At 43.4% G+C, this 22,273-nt stretch overlaps 1 protein-coding gene across 4 annotated transcripts in view; it reads left to right on the top strand.

The window, feature by feature from the left end:
• The window catches only part of DAB1 (DAB adaptor protein 1), a 97,356-nt gene that overhangs the window by 56,001 nt on the left and 19,082 nt on the right, over positions 1–22,273 (top strand). For 2 of the 4 annotated variants that reach the window (XM_068110765.2, XM_068110779.2), the window contains exons 6-7: positions 7,852–7,911; positions 17,634–17,696. In XM_068110765.2, the coding sequence (XP_067966866.2) occupies positions 7,852–7,911; positions 17,634–17,696 (123 nt within the window). The remainder of the gene's footprint in view (positions 1–7,851; positions 7,912–17,633; positions 17,697–22,273) is intronic. The other 2 variants (XM_068110773.2, XM_078771356.1) reach the window with 1 other exon arrangement.

The following is a 22,273-nucleotide window of genomic DNA, read 5'->3' as shown; positions in this document are numbered from 1 at the left end:
ACTTTTTCAAATGCAATAACGTGTTTCAGTTCGACCATCTGTATCCCGAAGGCTAAGATACTTCGTCCGTTGCCAGGTCGGCTGCGCAGAAATGTCCCGATCACCATTAATGATGCAACTCTCAAGACTCTTGACACGTTTCCATACATTGGCGGTGCCATATCATGAGGCCACCATCGGTGCCGAAGTCACAACTCGGATTCAAGCTGCAAATTCGGCCTTTGGGGATCTCAAGGTTCAGGTCTTTGATAACCAGAACCTTGCTGTTTGTACAAAGGTCACTGTTTACAAAGGTATTGTCCTTCCCGATAGATTCCATCACTTTTGCAGTTGAGACATGGACCACGTACTGCAGGCACATTAAGCGGCTTGAAAACATTTCACGAGTGAAAACTGAAGACTGCTGCTTGCAAAAGCAGGGTCCGCAGCTTTGAAGAGGACAGCTTTCGTCAATACGAAGAGGGGAACGAGGCCAGGCACCACCACTACAGCAACCCTGGCCCTCAATAACCATTTTGGTAGAATGAGGGGCGGTCGAATGTGTCTGTCAAGGGTTGGGCCTCTTGACCAACCTCAAGGTTCACTGCCGCTAATTAACTAGCTCACCTCACCTTCCCCAACATAGTGATGATTGGCACCATCGTCGTCTCGATGGACAGATAGTAGTGGGGTACTATCAGGGATCAGTACTGAGACCATTATTATTCATAATTTACATCAATGATTTGGATAGTGAGGTTAAGAGTTTGCTTTTTTTAAAATTTGCAGATGACACAAAGCTTGGAAGTCAAGAACATAGCAGGTCAGAGGAGAGGAGGTGATGAGGTTCAGGAAAGTCTTGACACTTTAATAGATTGGGCAAACGATTGGCAGATGCAGTTAAACATAAATAAATGGAAGGTGTTGGGGATAGGTAGGAATAATCAAAATATGGATTACATGATGCAAGGGACAATCTTGGAGCGTGTCACATAGGAAAGGTATAAGGGGTTCTACTATATACGGGATAAGCAGACAGCACAGTGGCAGGCCCCGATCGGTAAAGCTAAGAGGGTTTAAGTTGTATTTGCAGGGGAGCTAGACTAAGCTATGAGGATCGGCTGAAGGAGACAGGACTTTGTACATTAGAAAGGAGGGAATTTGATTGAGATGTTGAAGATAACGAGGAGTATAATTAAAGAGAGTGCACAAGAGTTTTTCAGCAGAATAGACAGTGATAGACCAGAGGCCCTAGCCTGAGAGTAGAGGAGGAGAGTTTGGACGGTGTTAACGCAGTGGTCTTTCACCGAGTAGTTAATGCATGGAATGGTCTCCCTGGAAAGGTCGTGCCAGCAGAAAGTGTAGATGGGTTCAAGTTGGAATTTGATGGGTATATACCAGCACTGAAGATAGAGGAGTACAGGGATATTGGCAGGACTTGTAGCAAAAACATCAAAACACCCAAAATTATTCATATTAATTATTTAATTAAAAACAACTTTTTGTTTAAATATTATTTTGTTTGCAAATCTGGCACTAACCCTAACCCCGCCCACCCCCCCCCCCCCCAAACAGCCCACTCCTCTATTGACATTGCATCTGTGGAATGGGACGGACTTGTTTGGTCTGGTGTTGGTGTAACACAGGCATGGTGGACCAAATGGGAGGCTCCTCCATCAAAGTTCCTTGTTAAGGTGCATGTACCCTTCCTGTGGGTTGAGCTTTTGCTTGGAACTTCCTACACCATCCACTGACAAAATAATTCTCGGACTCCATAACTTTCCATAACGGTATGCACATTCGTCTGAGCTGTCAAACTTGGAGTTGAACGTGTCGACCAAGCTTTCCAGTGTCGTCCTGATGTTTGTGGACGTTAAAGATCCCATCACAGAGTAGGTGAGTACTTGCCAGCAGCCTGAATAAATTCCAAATTCCTGCACCTGCTTCCTGTGTCAGTGTTGACCCATCCAGTATTGTAACCTTAGCCAATAATCTGCTCGGCAGAACCGTCCCTCTGTGTAGATCATGGCACACGAATCGTAAATTTGAAGGCGCTTGTTGTGAGAATGATAGCTGACGATGTCGGGGCATTGTTTTTTTGGCCACCACCTGATGCTGGGAGTTACGTCAGGCTTTTCTTCAAGCTGTAAGGAATTTTCTTATAAATATGTTTTGCATCAGGAGATAAATCATCAAAATCCTTGGAAGTGTCTCTTTGTATGAACGCCCGTTGCAGGCTATGCTGCGGCTTTCATGCAGTCGCTCGTCTACCCTAATAGCAGATCAGAGTGTAAGCTGTAGTGAGGTGATGTAATTGCAATCCATCTACAAATTGAGGTCGTCGCAAACCTTGTCCTCAAAATTACTTTGTGATCACGGCATTTCACACAAAAGGCGCACGCTATACCCCGGCTTCTGCCCCTCAACTCCCACCATTTTCCGTCTTTGTCCTGTCGTGTTTCTGCTGACATTAGCAACTGTGTTCAGATCATTGGAAGAATTCTTAACACTCGTATATAATTTAACATGTAATGCGTACTATATTATAAAATTAATGGCGACGTATCTGCGGCCCCTTTTTTTCCGGGTTTCCATTGCAATCCTTCATCCGACTTCTTCCTGTTCACAAATTGCTGCAATTTCTCCCTCGGTATGCAAAATATATGATGATTACGCATTCTGCCTGAAACGTTATCTCCAACTGTTCAAGGGCGTCTTCCTTCACAGTCCATGCTCTGTCTAGCCTGGGTTTTATTCTAGGCCCAGCTATAAACTATCCTGTTTAATTTACAGGTCTTCTTTTTTTCTTTTTTTTCGCCACCCTGCCCTCTTTTCCCCTCTATTATATCCTCTTGTTTAACACTCCGCATGGCCTTAAATTTTTCTCTTTATTCTTACTATTTCACCTTGCCCCTGCCTGCACCAGCCTGCCAAAGAGGAGGACGATCCAATTTATCAGGTACCACAATATTGGGAGACTTCCGCATGTATGATGTTTGGCACAGGGTTGCAATCTTCTGTTATTGCTGTGGGAGATGCTTTGTTTTCGTTAGCGGATATATTGGATCATTATGCGGAAGCACTAGCTATATTGAAGCAAGGCTTAATAATCCCAAATTTGTGGAAGTCGTTATTATTTTTTCCTTTTGACATGATGTTGTGGAATTGGCCTTTTGACGCTCGAAGATTTTTATTTTAATGCAAACTTCAATATGCTTGTGGAAATGTTGGATGATGGTGGCTCCGAAAGGTTGATGCGCTCGCAGCGGGTCCACGGTAAGACTGGCAGGTGAGGTCTCATTTGGTGGATGGAGACTAAAATGGACGCGTTACATTGTGTTCATCGGACCGCAGGTGGACAAACGATGGATGATGTTTTTCTTCCGCTCCCCTCATGGATTTTACTCCATTATAAACATGAACGGCATGTGGGTGGCGATGCATGGAAAATGTTTTGCCTCGAGGTGTATTCATCGGCATCGCAATGCCGAAGCAAATAGGGTGGCCAATCCTTTAATGGAGTCCCTGATGTCTTGGTGCCATGAATGAAGGACAATTTTCCAAGAATGATGAAATCCATCGTGCACGTTCTCGTGCACCCAAACGTAGATCCTTCACTCTTGTGCCACGCAACACAATCGCCAGAATCATTTTGCGTGACGGACCTGATGATTCATAATCGCTGCGAGGTTCACGAGGAATGACCAAACTAAATATCAAATGGAAGTTATACAAGCGTGTAATTAAACCAGCATCCTTCGCATCGGTTTCTCGTGATTCTACCTCCCCTTTGCATGTATGGCCGCACGTGCTCACATTAGCGCAATGACAGATTGCCTCGACAAAGAAAATTTCTGTGACCCAATTACAACCGTCTCAAAACCCAGTCTTAATTGATTCATTGGTTTATGAAGTCAGGTGGAGAATGAAAAAAATGAGGAAGGCCCGGCTGGGGCTGGTAGAGGAACGGTGGCTTGGGTGCTTTTGTCTAGTCTAGTGCATCCATGCAATGTTAAGACTATAAACGATTTGTTTTCTGAAGAACACAGTCGTTAACCATTCAACCTTGGTTTTGGTAATCAAACGTGACACCCTTGTAATACAAGGTAGACGTCACTTTTGCGGCCCTGTGCTCTTTCTGGCGTTGAGAGAAGCGCATGGACCCAGAGAGATGTCAAATTTGTTCACAATGGTTCAATGCATTTTGATTATTTGAAAAATTCACCCTTTCACCGTTTATTACGTGCAGTTGAAATCCGTTTATTGAAATGGGATTGCCCATCAATCGTGCTTATCGATGAGGTATAGGGATCGATGATGCCAATCGATGATCTATAAGGGATCAATAATGTTAGGAAAAGCATTTGCTCATCACATCTGTCACCAGCAGTGATTGCGATTCGCTAAATGTAATCCTAAATACACAAGATTTATTGTATCATGTAGAGGTTCACGCATGTTTCCACAAACTGAAGCGAGTACAAGAATAATTTAGTCTTATGGGGATTGACATGTTTGTTGTTCCCTTTTCCCATCTGAACATTAGCCCAAAATGCAAGGATCTTATTTCAAAATCCACTGTCGTGTTGGTTTCCTTATAGTTACCTATGTGTAAAATTAATGTCAAAGCACTTCCGAGGCTCGATAGTAACCTTTCTCTGCACGTACTATATGTACAGGATCCTCCACAAGCCTTAGGTCATTGTTGGGGGGTGGGGGAGAAACCCCAAAAATGAATTGACATTGCCTCAGGGCCTAAAGGTCAATATAGAGTGCTATCAATTGGTTTGGTTGCCTTTCTGTAGTATAATCACCTGCTTTGAATTAAATCTCGTGGCAGCTATACCACCGAACCTCTCCATTTGTCAGCCTTGATATGTGTGAAGTGCAGAATGGAAGGGGGAAGGCATCCACTTGTTTGTCTGTTCAATTTATGGCACTGGCATCTTCCGGTCTGTCCTGTCTGTATCACCGGTCCATCGCCAGTTTTTTTTTTTTTTTTTTTTTTCCCCCCGTCTGTGGAACCAAACTGTCACCCCGGTCCTTTCCGTATGTGGCACCGGTCGGTCGCCCTGGTCTGTTGGACCGGTCAGTCACTCTATCCTATCCTGCCATACTTTGTGGCACCGGTCCATCACCCTGGTCTGTTGGACTGGTCATTTGCTCTATCCTGTCCTGCCATAATTTGTGGCACTGGCCCGTCACCCCAAACTGTCCTGTCTGTGGCAAAGGTCCATCGCCCCAGTATGTCCCGTCTGTGGTACCATTCCATTGCACGAGTCTTTTCCCTCGGTGGCACCAGTCCTTTCCATCTATGGCAGAGGTCCATCACCCCGGTCTGCCCCGTCTGTGGCACCAGTCCGTCACCCCAGTCTGCCCCGTCTGTGGCACCGGTCCGTCGCCCCGGGCTTTCCCGTCTGTGGCACCGGTCCGTCGCCCCGGTCTTTCCCGTCTGTGGCACCGGTCCGTCGCCCCGGTCTTTCCCGTCTGTGGCACCGGTCCGTTGCCCCGGTCTTTCCCGTCTGTGGCACCGGTCCGTTGCCCCGGTCTTTCCCGTCTGTGGCACTGGTCCGTTGCCCCGGTCTGTCCTTTCTGTGGCACCTGTCCATTTCCCCGGTCTATCCTTTCTGTGGCACTAGGCCGTCGCCCTGGTCTGTCCCATCTGTGGCATCGGTCCGTTGCCCCGGTCTGGCCTTTCTGTGGCACCGGGCCGTCGCCCTGGTCTGTCCCGTCGGTGGCACACGTCCGTCGCCCTGGTCTGTCCCGTCTGTGGCACTGGTCCGTTGCCACAGTCTGTCCCATCTGTGGTACCGTTCCGTCGCCCTGGTCTGTCCCGTCGGTGGCACACGTCCGTCGCCCTGGTCTGTCCCGTCTGTGGCACTGGTCCGTTGCCCCGGTCTGTCCTTTCTGTGGCACCTGTCCATTTCCCCGGTCTGACCTGTCTGTGGCACTGGTCCATCACCCTGGTCTGTTGGACCATTCAGTTGCTCTATCCTGTCCTGCCATAATTTGTGGCACTGGTCCGTCACTCCAAACTGTCCTGTCTTTGGCACAGTTCCGTCGCCCCGGTCTGTCCCATCTGTAGCACCGGTCCGTTGCCCTGTCCTGTCTCGTCTGTGGCACCGTTCCGTTGCCCTGTCCTGTCCCGTCTGTGGCACCGTTCCGTTGCCCTGGCCTGTCCCGTCTGTGGCACCGTTCCGTTGCCCTGGCCTGTCCCGTCTGTGGCACCGTTCCGTTGCCCCGGCCTGTCCCGTCTGTGGCACTGGTCCATTGCCCTGGTATGTCCCGTCGGTGGCACTGTTCCGTTTCCCCGGCCTGTCCCGTCTGTGGCACCGTTCCGTTGCCCCGGCCTGTCCCGTCTGTGGCACTGGTCCATTGCCCTGGTATGTCCCGTCGGTGGTACCGGTACATTGCCCGAGTCTTTTCCATCGGTGGGACTGGTCCATCACCCGGTCTGTCACGTCCGTGGCACCAGTCCGTTGCCCTGGTCTGACCGGTCATTCACCTGAGTGTGTTGGACCAGTCTGTCCTGTCTTGCCCATAATTTGTGGCACTGGTTTGTCGCCTGGTTTATTGGTTTATTCTTTCACCTCCACCATTCCCTCTCCCCACGTGACCTGACCTAAGCAAATGCATGTGCATTGCTTAATCTTTGTAAGCTCATATATAATATTGAATCGCAAAGTAATTTGTTTTCCAACGTGTCACATATATGATGCATTGAGGTGGTTGTTCCAAATAAAAGGTCCATCTGTATGATGTGCCTTCCTGTCCGGTAAGCCTGTTTATGTAAGCCACATATTATATAATTGAGGATGAGGCCTGCAAGTTGTTGGATGGGCTTTCTCACTGCACGATGATTACAATGGTTCGGCTTTCCAGATGCACGTGTTTTGTTTTTTATTTGAAAAAGTGTCAGAGACCTTTGTCTAATTCTGCACAAGACCCTTGTACGATATCCTGATTGCAGGTTATATTTATATCCCCCTTACCATAAAAATGCCAGCATCCACAATAAAAGTTGTAAGTGGAACAATACCACCCCTGCTTCTGCATTGTCCTGTCTAAGACGAAGTGATTTCCGTTTAATAATATTGAATTGTTTGTGCCTGGACAGAATGGCCAATCTCAACTGCAGGTTCATCAACCAGCATAGGCGTGTGCCCTGTTCCATGACTTTTGCAATAATGTTAATTCGAAAAATACTTTCTATTGTTATTAATTTATTGCCCCCTTATTGTCCCTCTCGTCCTGTTTTTTTTTTTTTTTCCTGTCATTTCTTTAAGTACATTATGTTTGAGCCCAGTCTTGAGGGCGAGGAAAACATATACCAGGTAAGTTGTTTGTCATGTACAATGGACCATAAATATACCCTGCACGCCTCATAGCATTTGTGCTCATATCATGGTGTTTGTGTCTTATGGTTCAGTATACCATGCAATGCATGAACTATGATTGTCATATATCATTTCCTTTGCTTTATTTATTTTTCTTGGGTTTTTTTTTTTGGGATCATTCACCATATTCCCAATATTCATTGTCACTACAGTTTTCATTCCATGCACAAATTAGCCTCTTGATTTTGAACGGAAGCCCATTTCATGTCAGGTAGATGACCTTGAGACATGAGGCTGATTGGGGTGTCCTTTTGTCGGATGTTTAATTTCACCGGGAAAAATGTGTCGAGGACAAATTACTGCTCAAGTCTAAGTGGGACATGATGGGGACGATGGAAGTCAGCCGGTGCATAGCCCGCTAACCTTTTCCTGCTCTTGAATCCTCTTCCCACCGTCATACCTCAGCCCCTTCAAAGCCTTTCTCCATTTGCCGCCCCAATCAATGTGTATCCTCTTGTTTGTTGTCCCTTTGCAGGTTCCTTCTAATCAGCTGAAAGATGGTATATATGACGTGCCCTCCGGCAAGCCTGCTGAGGTACGTCACTACTTTTCCTTTCCCCTTTTCAACACTGCAAACCACTTCTGTCAGTGCCGACTGTTCACACCTATATGTGGCGTTTGGAAGGATGATGTCCACGGATGAGATGATTCTAATTGCGCATTAACTTGTAAATCATGCAAAAGGGCCTTTCGGTCACTTCCTGCTTCTACGGCCACACTGCGTTTGGCAGTCACCGAGCTAATCTCTGCGTTTTGGTGGCCATTTTCGTTGTGCGTTCATAAATAATGTGGAGGGTGCGATTTATAGAGAAGGTGTTTGCAAGGAAAGAGCAAAGAAGCAGACGTAACGAGCACAATGGCGCTGATGGTGCATAAAAGCGGGCTTGGGTAAATAGACTGCCGCTCGTCAAAATTTATCGTTGACACTGCCGCTCGTCAAAATTTATCGTTGGATTCGCACTCGTGGAGGAAGCTGAAAGTATAATGATTTTCTCTAATTTGACTTTTCAATATCAGAAGGCTCCGATCATGCGACTGCAAAGCGCGTTTTGCTCTGGATTGGATTTCCTCAAGCAGCAAATTATCTGGCCCTGCCATGCTTTGTGAACAATGGCCTGCTTTTAGAAACTGGATCCTCAGCCTACATTTTCAAAGACTCGTTTCTTTCTTTATCCTTTTTTATATTTATTTTCTTAAATATTTCATCCTTTTATTATTATTTCTTACTTTTTTTTTTTTAATTCCTTCCCTTTTTCCTTTGATACAGAAAAGGGCAGCAAGGTTTTTGGTGGGATTAGAGGAAGGAATTAAGGATTCTTTTAAGCTAGAGGATGGCTGCGAGGCTATAAATGAAGGAACTGTGACTGATAACATGAATGGCCTGGCCAGTAGCAAAAAATGATTACAGCAAGGGAAACATTAACAATATTCAATACCAATGTTGGGAGTTTAAATAACTAGAAACACCTGCTCCCTCCCAGAGCAGCCTGGTGGATCTTGTGGGTCATCATCATCATCGGGAAAATGTATTTTTGAGTCGTGGTCTCGTAATGCCCTCTGTCTGCAGGGGTCATTAGACCACTTACATTGTATCACAATGAGAATTTTTTTTTTGTGTCCATGACCTGACTACCCCCTGGTATGTATGCCAAATCTAGTGGAGATTGGCCCTGCCATATGTTGTTTTTTTTGTTGTTTTTTTTCATCTATAATTTTCTTTATTAAGATGGAAGAGCTTAATGCTTTGTTCAGAACAGTCCTGCCAGGATAGTGCAGAGGTAGCACAGTGTAGTTTCGATTCCTGAACCTACTGTAACCTGTGGGATTGGTGCTTCATAGGCGGTATTTTTCATTACAATGCCGGATATTGGGATAGGTGTCTTGTCTGTGAGCAATAGTTTGTGGGTGAGCTTTATGCGAGTGTTATCACAGGCACCTTGGACAAATTCTTGCCAACTTTAATCCATCACCGGGCCTTGCAAGTTGCTTTGTGAACAACTTGGGCCAAAAATTTCCCCGTCCAACCCCATAAGGAAAGTCGAATAATTGGGGCTATTTATATGAGTGATAGTAGTAGAGATTATTAGCCCCCGTTGGACTGAGTCAGAAATGGGGGCTATGGATTGGGTCTCGTCCGTCCGTCCATCCGTCCCTCCATGCGCCCACAACCATATCTCGGAGATGTATGACCAATTTTGTTCATACTTGGCACAAAGACAATATATGACGGTACACCCATGCACATCATTTTGTTTTGCGTTGCGAACAAAGATGGCCAACTGGTGGCCATTGTAGTTGTAAAAAAACAAACAAAAAAAACAGAAGTTGAACATGTTGTCAACCATTTCTTGAATATGCATGGTTCGCTTTTGTTCAAACTTGACACAAGCAGAGTACATGATGGCATAACGTGCACCTCACTTTATTTTGCGATCTGATCAAAGATGGCCAACTGGTAGACCAGCGGCCATTTTAGTTGTAAAAAACAAAAAAACCCAACATTGACCACATCCTCAACCAGTTATCAAACATGCATTTACCAGTTTTGTTCAAACTTTGCACACATATTATGAATGACGGCTGTCATTTTTTTTTAGATCAGATTCAAGATGGCCGACTAGTGGCCTGGTTGGAAATTTGTTTGGAAAGTTAATATATAATCCATTTACTTGGTTGAAAAGTTAATATATAATTAATCGATTAACTTAGAACAAAAATTAATCCCCGTTTAATCATAATGGTGCCTGTTGTTCTGGGGTGGCGGAAGAAGAAGTAGGACCCAGAGCACTAATGTAGTGATTCCAATGGTAAGACAGCAGGAACCATTTATAATAGTGATGGGCATGGAAGGAGCCATACAAAATTTTATCGTCATACTTCTTGAAACAAGAGAAAAATGTATTTTAGAACACCGAGGGAGCACACAAACAACAATTACAAACTTAACGACAGTAGCAACAATAACAGCTGTGTTCTTTTTGGTGTGTTTTGCTTCATTTTCCATCCTCATTGAGACTAAGACGAGCATTATGCTTGTAGTGCAACATGCTGTCTTATGATTTAATCTATCAGGTAAGCGACGGGTAGGCATGGCTAGCAAGAACTGAAGAAGGCGTTCATGTCGCCTTTTTAGATGCATATTATTTCATAAAATGCCAAATCTCTGTGCTCCATGGCCTGCCAATGTGTGGTGTACATGTTAGCCCTAATAAACACATCTGGACCAATTTTGTCTCATCACTTTGGTTTTGGTGCTGTGTACTAGTCTTTGGTGTTCATGAGGATTCTAAAGGCGTGATGGCATTTTGATACTTTGAGAGTCGCAATCACCTATTTTGATAATTAAAATTGTGTTACTGATCATTTGTGGTCACCAGATACAATTATCTTTGCTTTGATGCTTTCCTTATTTTGTGAGAATCCATTCAAAAAGGAAATTTTATGGGACCGTCATCGTCATCATACCCTTTACAGACCGTCGATGGTGCCGTCGATGCTTGATCTTTGAGATGGTTATGCTGGACGGTTTGGTTACGCTGGGCAGTTTGCTGTTGTCTTACCAGTCGTCAGTCATGGCAGGAGTTTGCAGTTTGTTTGGGTTCCTGGTGATAACTCACCTACTCTTTGCAAATTACACTTTGGGATCCTTGACATCCATCAGCAATTAGTGGTGATGTGCAGGTCATCCAGCTTAACATCCTACTGATGGATGTTGCATCCAATGATGCATGTGAAACACCAGGATGACTGTTTGTTGCTGGGCCAGATTCAAACCCAGGCCAGACATCTGAAAGGCGACGATCATACCTCTCTGCTATCCTGCCAGCCCTTTTGTGGTGTTATTTAGTTGTCTAGTTTGATCAAGTCTTGTCGGACTTCTGCTCTGGTAATACTCATCATCAGATTACTCCAAACATCCCTATCCTGCAATGCTTCCTGAAGCTCTGATTGTAATTGTTACACTAGCGAGGTACCGATGCTATGCATGTGGGAGCTAAAAATCTCAAAAAAAAAATTGTTTTTAGAAATTTTGATGAAAACTCTACCCACTTTAGGACGTGAGCAGGGATGTGTAGGACGCGTGGTATGTGTTGCACCTTTGAGTGTTCAAAAGTAAATGGAAAATATGGAAAGTGTTTGCAGAACGACATTTTCGGATTTGCATTTGCAGTTTCACAAATGCGGAAACCATGAACCAATAAATTCTGCATTCCTGTGCCACTTTCAATTGAACATCAGGTATAGATAGCCGGTTGGTAAATGACTTGGGCAAAAAAACTTACTGCGACTGACCCCACCAGAGGGTGTGTAATGTACATGGCATTGGAATGTGAATCCGAAAATGTCATTTGCATACGGAAAAATTGCGGCATTTCATGGGTGTAAACGGAGAATCTCAAATGTATTGAGACATTGCCGAAGCCGCAAATGTGTTTGCACACAAAGATCGGTGTTGTATGGGTGGAAACGCAAAATCTCGATTGTATTGACATATTACCGAACCAGTGAATGTTTCCACATGTGGGAAATGGCGAAACTGCTAATGCTGAACCTGTGAATGAGTTTACATGCGGGGAGGGAGCAGTTTCGTATGGGTGGAAACTCAAAATCATAATTGTATTGAGAAATTTATGAAACCTCCCAAATCAACTTAGGACACCCGGTGGGACCCTAAAATGTTCCACAGAAAGTTTGGCAGGGCTGGCTCCTAAACTGAGGGAGTAGTTTGGGGACAGACGGACAGCACTCCTGCTTTATTAAATAGATTAAATTGTGTTGCTTTATTTTACCACCAACTAAGAACCCGGTGTTGCCCAGAGAAATTCAATGAAATACTCTGATAATTAAATTTGTGTTGTTGACACCAAATCATTACAACGTCAACATACGATCTTCACAATACATATTACTTGATTGCTCCTGGGAGAAAAAAAAAACCCATGCAGTGTATAAGTGCAAGACCCAATTCAACCTTCAATGCCAATTATCTGGTTTTATCTGAGGTCAACTTTTTTTTATCAAAACATAGCCCTCAACCTTCCTTTGGATGAAAGAGGAGGCCTGCAAAGTTTGGTCACACTGGTTCCTGCAGGGTCAAAATGCATAAACAAAGAAAAAGAAACAAACAAATTTTCTTTATCTATCTATAATTCCAGTAATCTCTGTGTGTATGTATGTATGTATGTCTGTATGTCTGTGACCGCTGTTTCTCGACAACCACGGGTCCGATATACTTTAAACTTGCCAGGTATATTGCTGGGGACCCGAGGATGTGCCTTTTCAAGGTTTCATATTAATCGGACAAGTAGTTACCGAGCTATGTCCAAAAAACGATTCAACCAATCAGAGAGCAGCGAGCTATCACGTGTGCCGAACGTGGCGAACAGACTCTGCCTCGGACGGCACATTTGAGAGCGTATTCATTTATTTCACGTTGGCAAACTATGTTGCCGCTATGTTGGCGTTAAACGATGTTTTAAAACTAATTAAAACTAATTTGCGATTCTTTCGCTTTCCTGCACGTTTGTGCATGCTATGGCGATTTCTTTACCAAACTCCGCAAGCCGTTCGCTTTGGACCAAACCATTTCATGTAAATAGAGGGGGGGGATTGTCACCGTACTCGCAAGCCGTTCGCTTTGGACCAAACCATTTCATGTAAATAGAGGGGGGGGGGGGATATAATTTTAGATATAGATATAGTACGGGCATGCCCTAGTATATTAAATAGCAGAGGACCCACCCTCTGAGTGGGTCAAATTTGTGCATTACTTGCTGAAAAAAGTAGTCTGTTTTGCAAAATGACTATAGATGTTTGTGTGGTGTGCACTTAAAAGGTTATAGATGGTCTTAAGGGTACATTCCAATAATAGTTAGTGTCTAAGGGGGTGGAAGGGTCTAATTTATTTCTCAAGGTCCAGGTGGTCTAAAGCTCTAAAGTCTAAATGGTCATGGGTTCAAGCTGTCTAATCTGTTTGAAGGGTGTAAGCTGTAAGGGATCTAAATGGTGTTAAGGTCAAATGGGTGCAAAGTGACTTAAGGGGTATAAAGGTCTAAAGGTCTAAAGGGTGAAGAGATCGAGAGGTGTCTTGTATTGAAAGGGTATTCAAGTCTTGTGTTGAAAGGGTATTCAAGGTCTTTGGGGTGTTCCTGGTCATTGAGGTCTTGAAGGGTCTTAATGTTGGCCTTAAGGGTCTTGGGGCTCATAGAGGTATTTGGAGTCTGAAGGGGTTTAATCTCTCAAGCATGTAAAAAGTCTTCTCTGAAGCATGTAAAGCAGGGTATTGGGTCCTTCAGGGTCTTTAAAGGCCGAGGTGGTGGATGAAAATAGCCTGAGGACCATCCCCGGGTCAGACTTGGTCAGTGTGCCAAATTTGGTGGTTGTCGGCCCAGCGGTCTTTGCAAAAAAACGCGAACAGACAGACTGCCTGTTCGTCATCGACAGACAGATGACGAATTCTATTTTTTAGATATTCACCACATTTCGGAACTCTAGTTTGGTTCCATAATTATCTAAGGAAAGGTTGTTTTTTTTTTCGTTGTTTTGTTGTAAAATATTTTTTCATTGCTTATTCACAAAGCATTGCCAACTGAGTTTTCCGTGGGCGGAATTAATCATTAGGCCCCCATATTTCCCCCACTTGCATTCGCTGCTCTTTAAGAGCTCCGTATAGCTCTACGCCTGTTGGCGCAATGCCTGGGAAAGGGGTGGTTGGGCGATGTGGGGAGCTCAGCCCTGACGCCCAGAGGTACTGTTTCCATTGCCAGGGCACGTGACTATATAAAATTTACATCTCGTGATACAGAAATGACCTAAGTGTTACTCAAAGATTGTGCTCACATTTTAACATCCAATTTGGGGGTGAGAGATTAATTAAGTTGAAAACATAATGATTTGTGCAGTGTGCTACCTTCTTCCAGTCGATGGATTTAATTGGGTACACACAATATATTGGTTTCTGTTTCTATGTAGATAGTTTTTAGTTGTTATGAAAAAGGAATAATGGGGTTCTTGGCTGATTTGGTTACACCATTTGTAACCTCAAATGCTTTAATTTGTGGATAGCTTTCAAATTTTATGGTTTTCTTCCTCTATGATGTTTGGTGTCATACCTTTTGATGTTTCATCCCTTTATTATTTTTCAGTTTAATCGATTCCTGATTCCCAGGTTTCGCCGTTGGTGTGCTTTCGGTAAAATCAAGAGCTGTTTGGCTTTCAACCTTTTTGAATGTGGATTCATTGACAGAGATTGCAAAAGTAGAAACCCCATTTGAGCAACTGCTTTTATTCCCACTTTTCTTTTCGTATGAGATCTATTTGAAGAGAGAGATGACAGGGTAAAGAGGCAATGAGCTTGACAGGTGGGCAACATTTGTACTTGACGAGTAGAAGAATGAATGCAAAGGAGGGGAGACTGTAACCTGCATGGAAGAGGATTGATTAGGTATGGTTAATGGGTGTAGAAAATATGAGGAAGGATTGGTGGATGACATCAAATGGAGGTGCAGTGCTTCCTTGAATCCCCTGGAGTGATATGTGGGATTGAACACCTTCGGTAATGCAATTCCGCAAATGTGAGGAAAAAAAGGAACAAAAGAGTGGTGGGCAAAATAATCCTGTATTTTAAAAATTGAAACAGTCAGGTGGGTTTGCGAGATTAACGTGTGTTGGATGGGCTAGGGAGGGTCAGAGCACAGAAAAGGGAACTAGACTAGAAGACATGTCATAGATGGGCTAGGGATTGTCAAAGCGCAGAGAAAAGGTAACTAGACTAGAAGACGTGTCTTAGATGGGCTAGGGAGGGTCAGAGCACAGAAGAGGGAACTAGACTAGAAGAGGCGTCATAGATGGGCTAGGGAGGGTCAGATCACAGAGAAAAGGGAACTAGGCTAGAAAACAAGTCATAGATGGGTTTGGGAGGGTCAGAGCGCAGATAAAAGGGAACTAGACTTGGAGGCGTCATAGATGGGCTAGGGAGGGTCAGAGCACAGAGAAAAGGGAACTAGACGAGAAGATGTCTTCGATAGGTTAGGGAGGCTCAGAGCACAGAAAAGGGAACTAGACTAGAAGACATGTCATAGATGGGCTAGGGATTGTCAAAGCGCAGAGAAAAGGTAACTAGACTTGAAGATGTGTCTTAGATGGGCTAGGAGGGTCAGAGCACAGAAAATGGAACTAGACTAGAAGACATGTCATAGATGGGCTAGGGATTGTCAGAGCGCAGAGAAAAGGTAACTAGACTTGAAGACATGTCATAGATGGTCTAGGGAGGGTCAGAGCCCAGAAAAGGGAACTAGACTAGAAGACATGTCATAGATGGGCTCGGGATTGTCAGAGCACAGAGAAAAGGGAACTAGACTTGGACATGTCATAGATGGTCTCGGGAGGGTCAGAGCGCAGCGAAAAGGGAACTAGACCTGTAGAGGTCTCATAGATTGGCTAGGGAGGGTCAGAGCGCAGAGAAAATGGGAACCAGACTTGAAGACGTGTCTTAGATGGGCTAGGGAGGGTCAGAGCGCAGAGAAAAGGGAACGAGACTTGAAGACGTGTCTTAGATGGGCTAGGGAAGGTCTTAGCGCAGAGAAAAGGGAACTAGACTAGAAGAGGCGTCATAGATGGGCTAGGGAGGGTCAGATCACAGAGAAAAGGGAACTAGGCTAGAAAACATGTCATAGATGGGTTTGGGAGGGTCAGAGCGCAGAGAAAAGGGAAATAGACTTGGAGGCGTCATAGATGGGCTAGGGAGGGTCAGAGCGCAGAGAAAAGGGAATTAGACTTGAAGACGTGTCTTAGATGGGCTAGGGAGGGTCAGAGCACAGAGAAAAGGGAACTAGACGAGAAGATGTCTTCGATAGGTTAGGGAGGCTCAGAGCACAGAAAAGGGAACTAGACTAAAAGATGTCTAAGATGGGCTCGGGAGGATTGGAACGCAGAGAAAAGGGAACTAGACTAGAAGATGTCTTCGATAGGTTCAGGAGGGTCAGAGCCCAGAGGAAAGGGAAATGGACTAGAAGAGAAGCCACAGATATATTTGCGATGCAAGAACAACAGGCCTTGCGCTTTGGCCTTATTGCAGGCAATTCTAATAATATTGAATGTTTCGGTTTCCAGGAGAGTCAGATGTGATATGGGGGACACCAGTCATTCGGGAAAACGCTATTCCATCGAGTTACAGATAAAAGCCTTGTAGACTGTTTGGTTTATCAAGGAATAGCTTTGGAGGCTGGTTTTGCTATATGGTTGGCCCAGGAGAGGTGTGGCTGATGGTTGATGGTGAGGCCTAGTGGATAGAGATTGAACATCTTTTTGTGATTGACCATGGGAACAGATAAGTGGGTTAGGTTGACTATTCCGGTGTGACCGGGTGAGACCGAGAACAAAATGTTGAGTTTGTTTGTCAGACCAACATCGAATCAATTCCACATGAGCAGTGTGAGACGCAGCTGCTGCTGTCATTGCCTCCTTTTTCTCATTCATGCGTGGACCATTCTGCATTTAACACACCAGTTGGTAGGGCTACTAGTTGGTAGTATTTGTATAGTTTATCGTTTTTAGCTTTGCAAAATTGACAAAAACAAACACCTTCCATTAATTTTATTCCAATTTCCTTTGTGGATCCATTATGATGTGCTCGTTGCCTCCAATCCTCCTCCCAATCCTCCCCTTCCCTCTTCCCCTCCGCTTTCCCGGCCTAATGTTGAAAAAATGTTGTCTTGATGAGTTTTTTTGAACATCAATGCACACTTGAGCTGCTTATCATTCAATTAATCCATTATTTTAAAAGGCCAATGGTTTATCTGGCACACGTACTGAATGCTCCCTGCGGCTTCCTACAGTTGGTAATGATTTGTACAATTGGTCATGGAGATGTGCATCCTTGGATCTTCGAAAATATAAAGATCTCTGTGGGGGGCAAATGGTGAATGTACATTGATACGTATGGCGTCACTGTGTATGAAAAGGATTCATTTGAATTTGAGCCTTAAAATCCGGCACAGATATGCAAAAGCGCAATTCTTGCATTTCCTTAGATTTTGTATCGTATTTTGATGTTGTATTCTGTGCGTTGTGTACATTTCCTGATCTTGGCATGAGGCTGCACATTTTTCAATTGCATTACTGCTTTAATTTTCTCCTGTGCTGCTTTGTTGTTGTTTGGTGACACCAGTATCACGTGTAGCCCTGTAACACTCATTCGCCACTCTCCCAATGCCTTATCCCCACTCACCTTATTTCCATCTCTTTTTCCTTTTGCAGGGTTTTGATCATCATAGCTTTTTTGGTGCCATCACCCCTCCACCTGACTTCACATCACTGGAGGTAATTCATTTAATTGCATTATAACTGGCTGAGTTATGGAAATATGCCTATAGACCAAGAGTGTTTCACATTATTGTACACCGCTCCTTTCCTATGCCGTTTCCCGGCGCTGCATGACGTCATTGCCAGGCACCGAAGGGGGCCTGGCGATGACGCGTGCTGAAAGGGAGTACTCGGTTTTCACTCCCGTTTCTTGCTTGCTTGCTTGCTTGCTTGCTTGTTTGTTTGTCCGGGCAATACCTCAGCCATCATTTGAGCGAGGAAGCTGATATTCGGACACAACAATGCCCAAGTGATTTGGCAGTAAAGGGTATTTTTGATTTGTTGATTAATCAAATAATGATTTAATTATTCGATTAATTGCTTAATTAATTATTTTTTTTAAAGTTCGATTCAGATGAAACGGTGGTGGTTTAGGTATTCTATTAGCCAATTGATTCATTACTTAATTATTTTACGATCATTATTGTTTTCTTTTTTTCATTATTAATCACTTATTTATTTTATTTCTCATCTGGGCAATTATATCTCAGGCACCTTTTGAGCTAGGAACCTGATATTTGGACCAAGTGATGTGGCTATAAAGGATATTTTTGATTTATTGATCGATCAATTTGATCGATTTATTATTTCTTTATTAATCCATGAATTTTTTTTTTCTTCGATTAATGACGTATTTATTTAATTTTCAAAAAGTTACAGCTTCGGATGAAACACCGGTTGAGGTATGCTATTAGCCAATTGTTGAAGAAATTACTTTACGATTGCTGTCGATTTTAATTATGCAATGAATCGATCAATTATTGTACACTTTTCCCTCCAAATACCGTCTCTGTGTGTTGCACGGTGGCATCGCCCAGCGCCAAAGGCACCCCGGCGATACTGCGCTGGAGGATGTTTCTTTATTTGGCATGGGTGCGGTGTACTTTGAATGTACCTGTACTTGTATCGTTTACTGTTCCAGCAAAGGTGAAGTAGGACAAATATTTTTGTCTCAAACATATGAATATGGATGGCACTGTCTATGGATGCTGAACCTTTAAGAGGCAAAATGTTCAACTTTGCAGGAAGGGTTGCGGATGGGGGCGAAGTTATCATAAGCTCATGGAGGCCTTGCAGGATGGCTCAGCGGTATTACACTTGTCTTTGATCTGACCTCTTTGGGTTCAATTCCTAACCTGACTGTAAAACTGTTATCAGTGTTTCACAAGCAGTGCAGTACATCGTAATGTGTGGCTGCAGTTGTCCCATCTGGTGGCATTAATTTGTGGATGTTGAACACCCCAAGGTGCCTTTCACAAAGGGTGGTCCCAGTGCATTGTGTACCCCCATTATTGCAGAAAATCACATTTCCTTCCTTGGCTACTGCTGAGAAGAGCAGTGATAAACTCCAGGATATTTTCTGCCTCGTAACTGCCTCGATGGAGCTGGTGTTTTGTAAAGAGCATGGACATTAACGGAAAACTCCTCGTCGAGCTTGCACATAGATTGCATAGAGAACAAAGTGTTTGGAATATGGACAAGTCGACATCATCTTTGGAATTTGAACCTGAAATCATAGCGTAAGAGAACAAATATTTCAACCACAGAAAATGTGTTATTGCTGAGGACACGCCATGGGATCTTCCGCATCCTTAATTGCGGGCACGTCAGCGGTACACCTGTGGTCGATGTATCAAATGTTTGTTTTGGTTGTTTAAAAAATCCTTCTGGATTCAAATTCAGGATTTGGAAAGATCAGAGGCATAATTATTGCAACATCGCTATCCCGTCCTTGTAGTCTTGCAAGGGAGCAAATTTCTCACCTTAATTGGCAAGATCATATTCACTCTGGCTTCCTAATATTTGTCTGGTTGATTTGTTTGTGAAATAAATGTTAGCTCTTTCACGAGCCTCGATTCAATATACAAAAAAAAAAAAAAAACTGTACTAATATTACTTTATAAAGTGATATTTCTTTTTCAAAACTGCTGCCACATTGTGGGAACCTCGATCACCTATTGTTTTTTCACATCACGAGTGATTTTTATTCGATATATTTTTTTAAAGCTCAGTTATATAGCTGTGTTTTGTTGTGCATTTTCATACCATAAGGCTTACAATGGCAAATCAAAGATGCAAATTTTTTGTCACTTTAAAAATACAAGATACAGACAAAACAACATCGAGGCTAATTGAAGACCTGATGATTTGAAGTAGAGTGAATAAAGAGAGACAGACAGACAGAGACAGACAGACAGAGACAGACAGACAGAGACAGACAGACAGAGACAGACAGACAGAGACAGACAGACAGAGACAGACAGACAGAGACAGACAGACAGACAGACCGAGAGAGACAGACCGAGAGAGACAGACCGAGAGAGACAGACCGAGAGAGACAGACCGAGAGAGACAGACCGAGAGAGACAGACCGAGAGACAGACCGAGAGACAGACCGAGAGACAGACCGAGACAGACAGAGACAGAGACAGAGACAGAGACAGACAGAGACAGAGACAGAGACAGAGACAGACAGAGACAGAGACAGAGACAGACAGAGACAGACAGACACACACAGAGACAGACACACACACAGACAGAGAGACAGACAGACAGACAGAGAGACAGACAGAGAGACAGACAGACACAGTTAGTGACTGACTTTTATATTTAAAACAGTAACAAACTAGAGTTCAGAGAGCACAAAGCTTTGATTTTGGTGCTGTGTACTTGTCTTTGGCGTTCATGAGGATTCTGAAGGCGTGATGGCATTTTGCTACTTTGAGATTCCACGCAGTCATGAAAAAAAAAAGAAAAAAAAAAGAGGGCATGGGAAGAGTCTTTTCAACTCTTTCTAAGTTGCGTTTCAGAGCAAGATCTACATTAATTTGTTTGTGAACCTTGCGTAACTGACGTGTTGTAATCACGTGGTGCTATGCACCGCCATATTTGTATGAATGCAGAATCTCCCACAATTATGCCCTCAGCGTATGAATATATTTTTCCAAGTCCTGCTGAACGGAAGGTTTTTGAAAGTGATAAAAAGGCGATTTGTATTCTATAATGTTCAAGTATATTTGATTGAAATAAAATAAAGATTTGAAAAGTTGTAAAAAAAAAAAAAAAAAAAAAAAATTAAATTCAGAAACTAATCGCAGTTAATGTCGCATCTTTTACATCACCTTATTTAACATGTTATTTTGTTCTTCATCCCTGTTTTTTGTGGCCTGTATGACCGATAAAACAGTAAGTTTCCTGTTTGGAATGATCAACTTTGTTTGACTGCAGACAGCCAGACAGACAGCCAGACAGGCAGACAGGGTAAAATCTATATTCTCACTCCTCTGCGCATGTGCAATCGGGATGAATTCACAGCCAAAGTACGGTCAAACTACAGGCTGACTTTTTCAGTTACAAATTCCCGGATAAAATCCTCAAATTGTGCTAACCAAGTGAGTGAAGCCGTTTAAGTGCCATTTATCAATAATTGTACTAATATGGTGGAACTTTGGCCCCATCCTCCTCAGTATACCCCAAATTCCCCTTTCCTGTCACCTCTTCCCCATCCTCCACCTTCCTATACTCTGATCTCCTTTCAATATTTCCCTTTCTCTTCTGTCCTCCTTTCCATCCGCTTCTCAATTTAACCTCACAACTTCCACACCAACACCAGCCCCCAATGCTTACATGTAATTATGCAATATCTCCTTAATTTCCTGTGGATAAAAAGGGGCCTTTATATTTTTTGCAAAAAATTATTTGATATAGCTAGTCCTGTTTGGGTGTGACAGTCAATAAATATTAAAAACTAGAAAGCATCTGAAAATGCAAAGTCTGCCCGCATCCGCTGTGAATGCAGAACTCTTCTTCTTCTACATGCTAAAAATGCCGGGAAAAGCTAAAAAAAAAAATATATATATATATATATGATGGATCCGTGACTTAGGACTCAAGACTCATGATTGAGAGAAGGAACAACTGAGATATTTATTTGATTCATCAAACACACAAGCTTGTGGAAAGCAAAATGCATAAAACTGAGGCCCACAAGGACCAGGATTCCAACATGATGCTCTAAAATAATTCGGTCGAGTTTCACTTTATAAAGGGAATATTGGGGTGTGGTTTTTAGCTCAAGACAAAGAGAAGGACGGAGTGGTCTTCGGTGTCACTCATGGGTCAACCATGTTGACGATTCTCTAGAAACCAGTTAATTGAGGGAAAGTTCAGCAAGTCGTTAAAATGTCAAACATGAAAAGTGATCTAGCACAGTTAAGGGGGACTGGGAAGATACGGTTTGGTCTTCCCAGAGTGAAGGATAATACCATCAGGGCCTGGCTTTTACAAGACATATAATTCTTTATAAGGATATAGTAAGTTCCAAAAGGATATTTCGACAGTAAGAGACATGCTATAAAAAGTCACACAAAGTATATCATCCTTGAGATACATGACAGGCAAAGTAAGTCTTTTAAAGGGAAAAGCAGGGTTTCAAAGGATCTAAAGGATATGATATTTTTAAGCAAAGCAAACATGGTTGGTTTATATTTGGTAATTGGTCAAACAATATAAGGACACAAGGGAGGCAGGGGTCT

This window comes from Myxine glutinosa, chromosome 1 (genome assembly GCF_964187855.1).
Source record: "Myxine glutinosa chromosome 1, kmMyxGlut1.1, whole genome shotgun sequence".
Classification (NCBI taxonomy): Eukaryota; Metazoa; Chordata; class Myxini; order Myxiniformes; family Myxinidae; genus Myxine; species Myxine glutinosa.
This window is presented reverse-complemented; position numbering and strand designations above follow the sequence as displayed.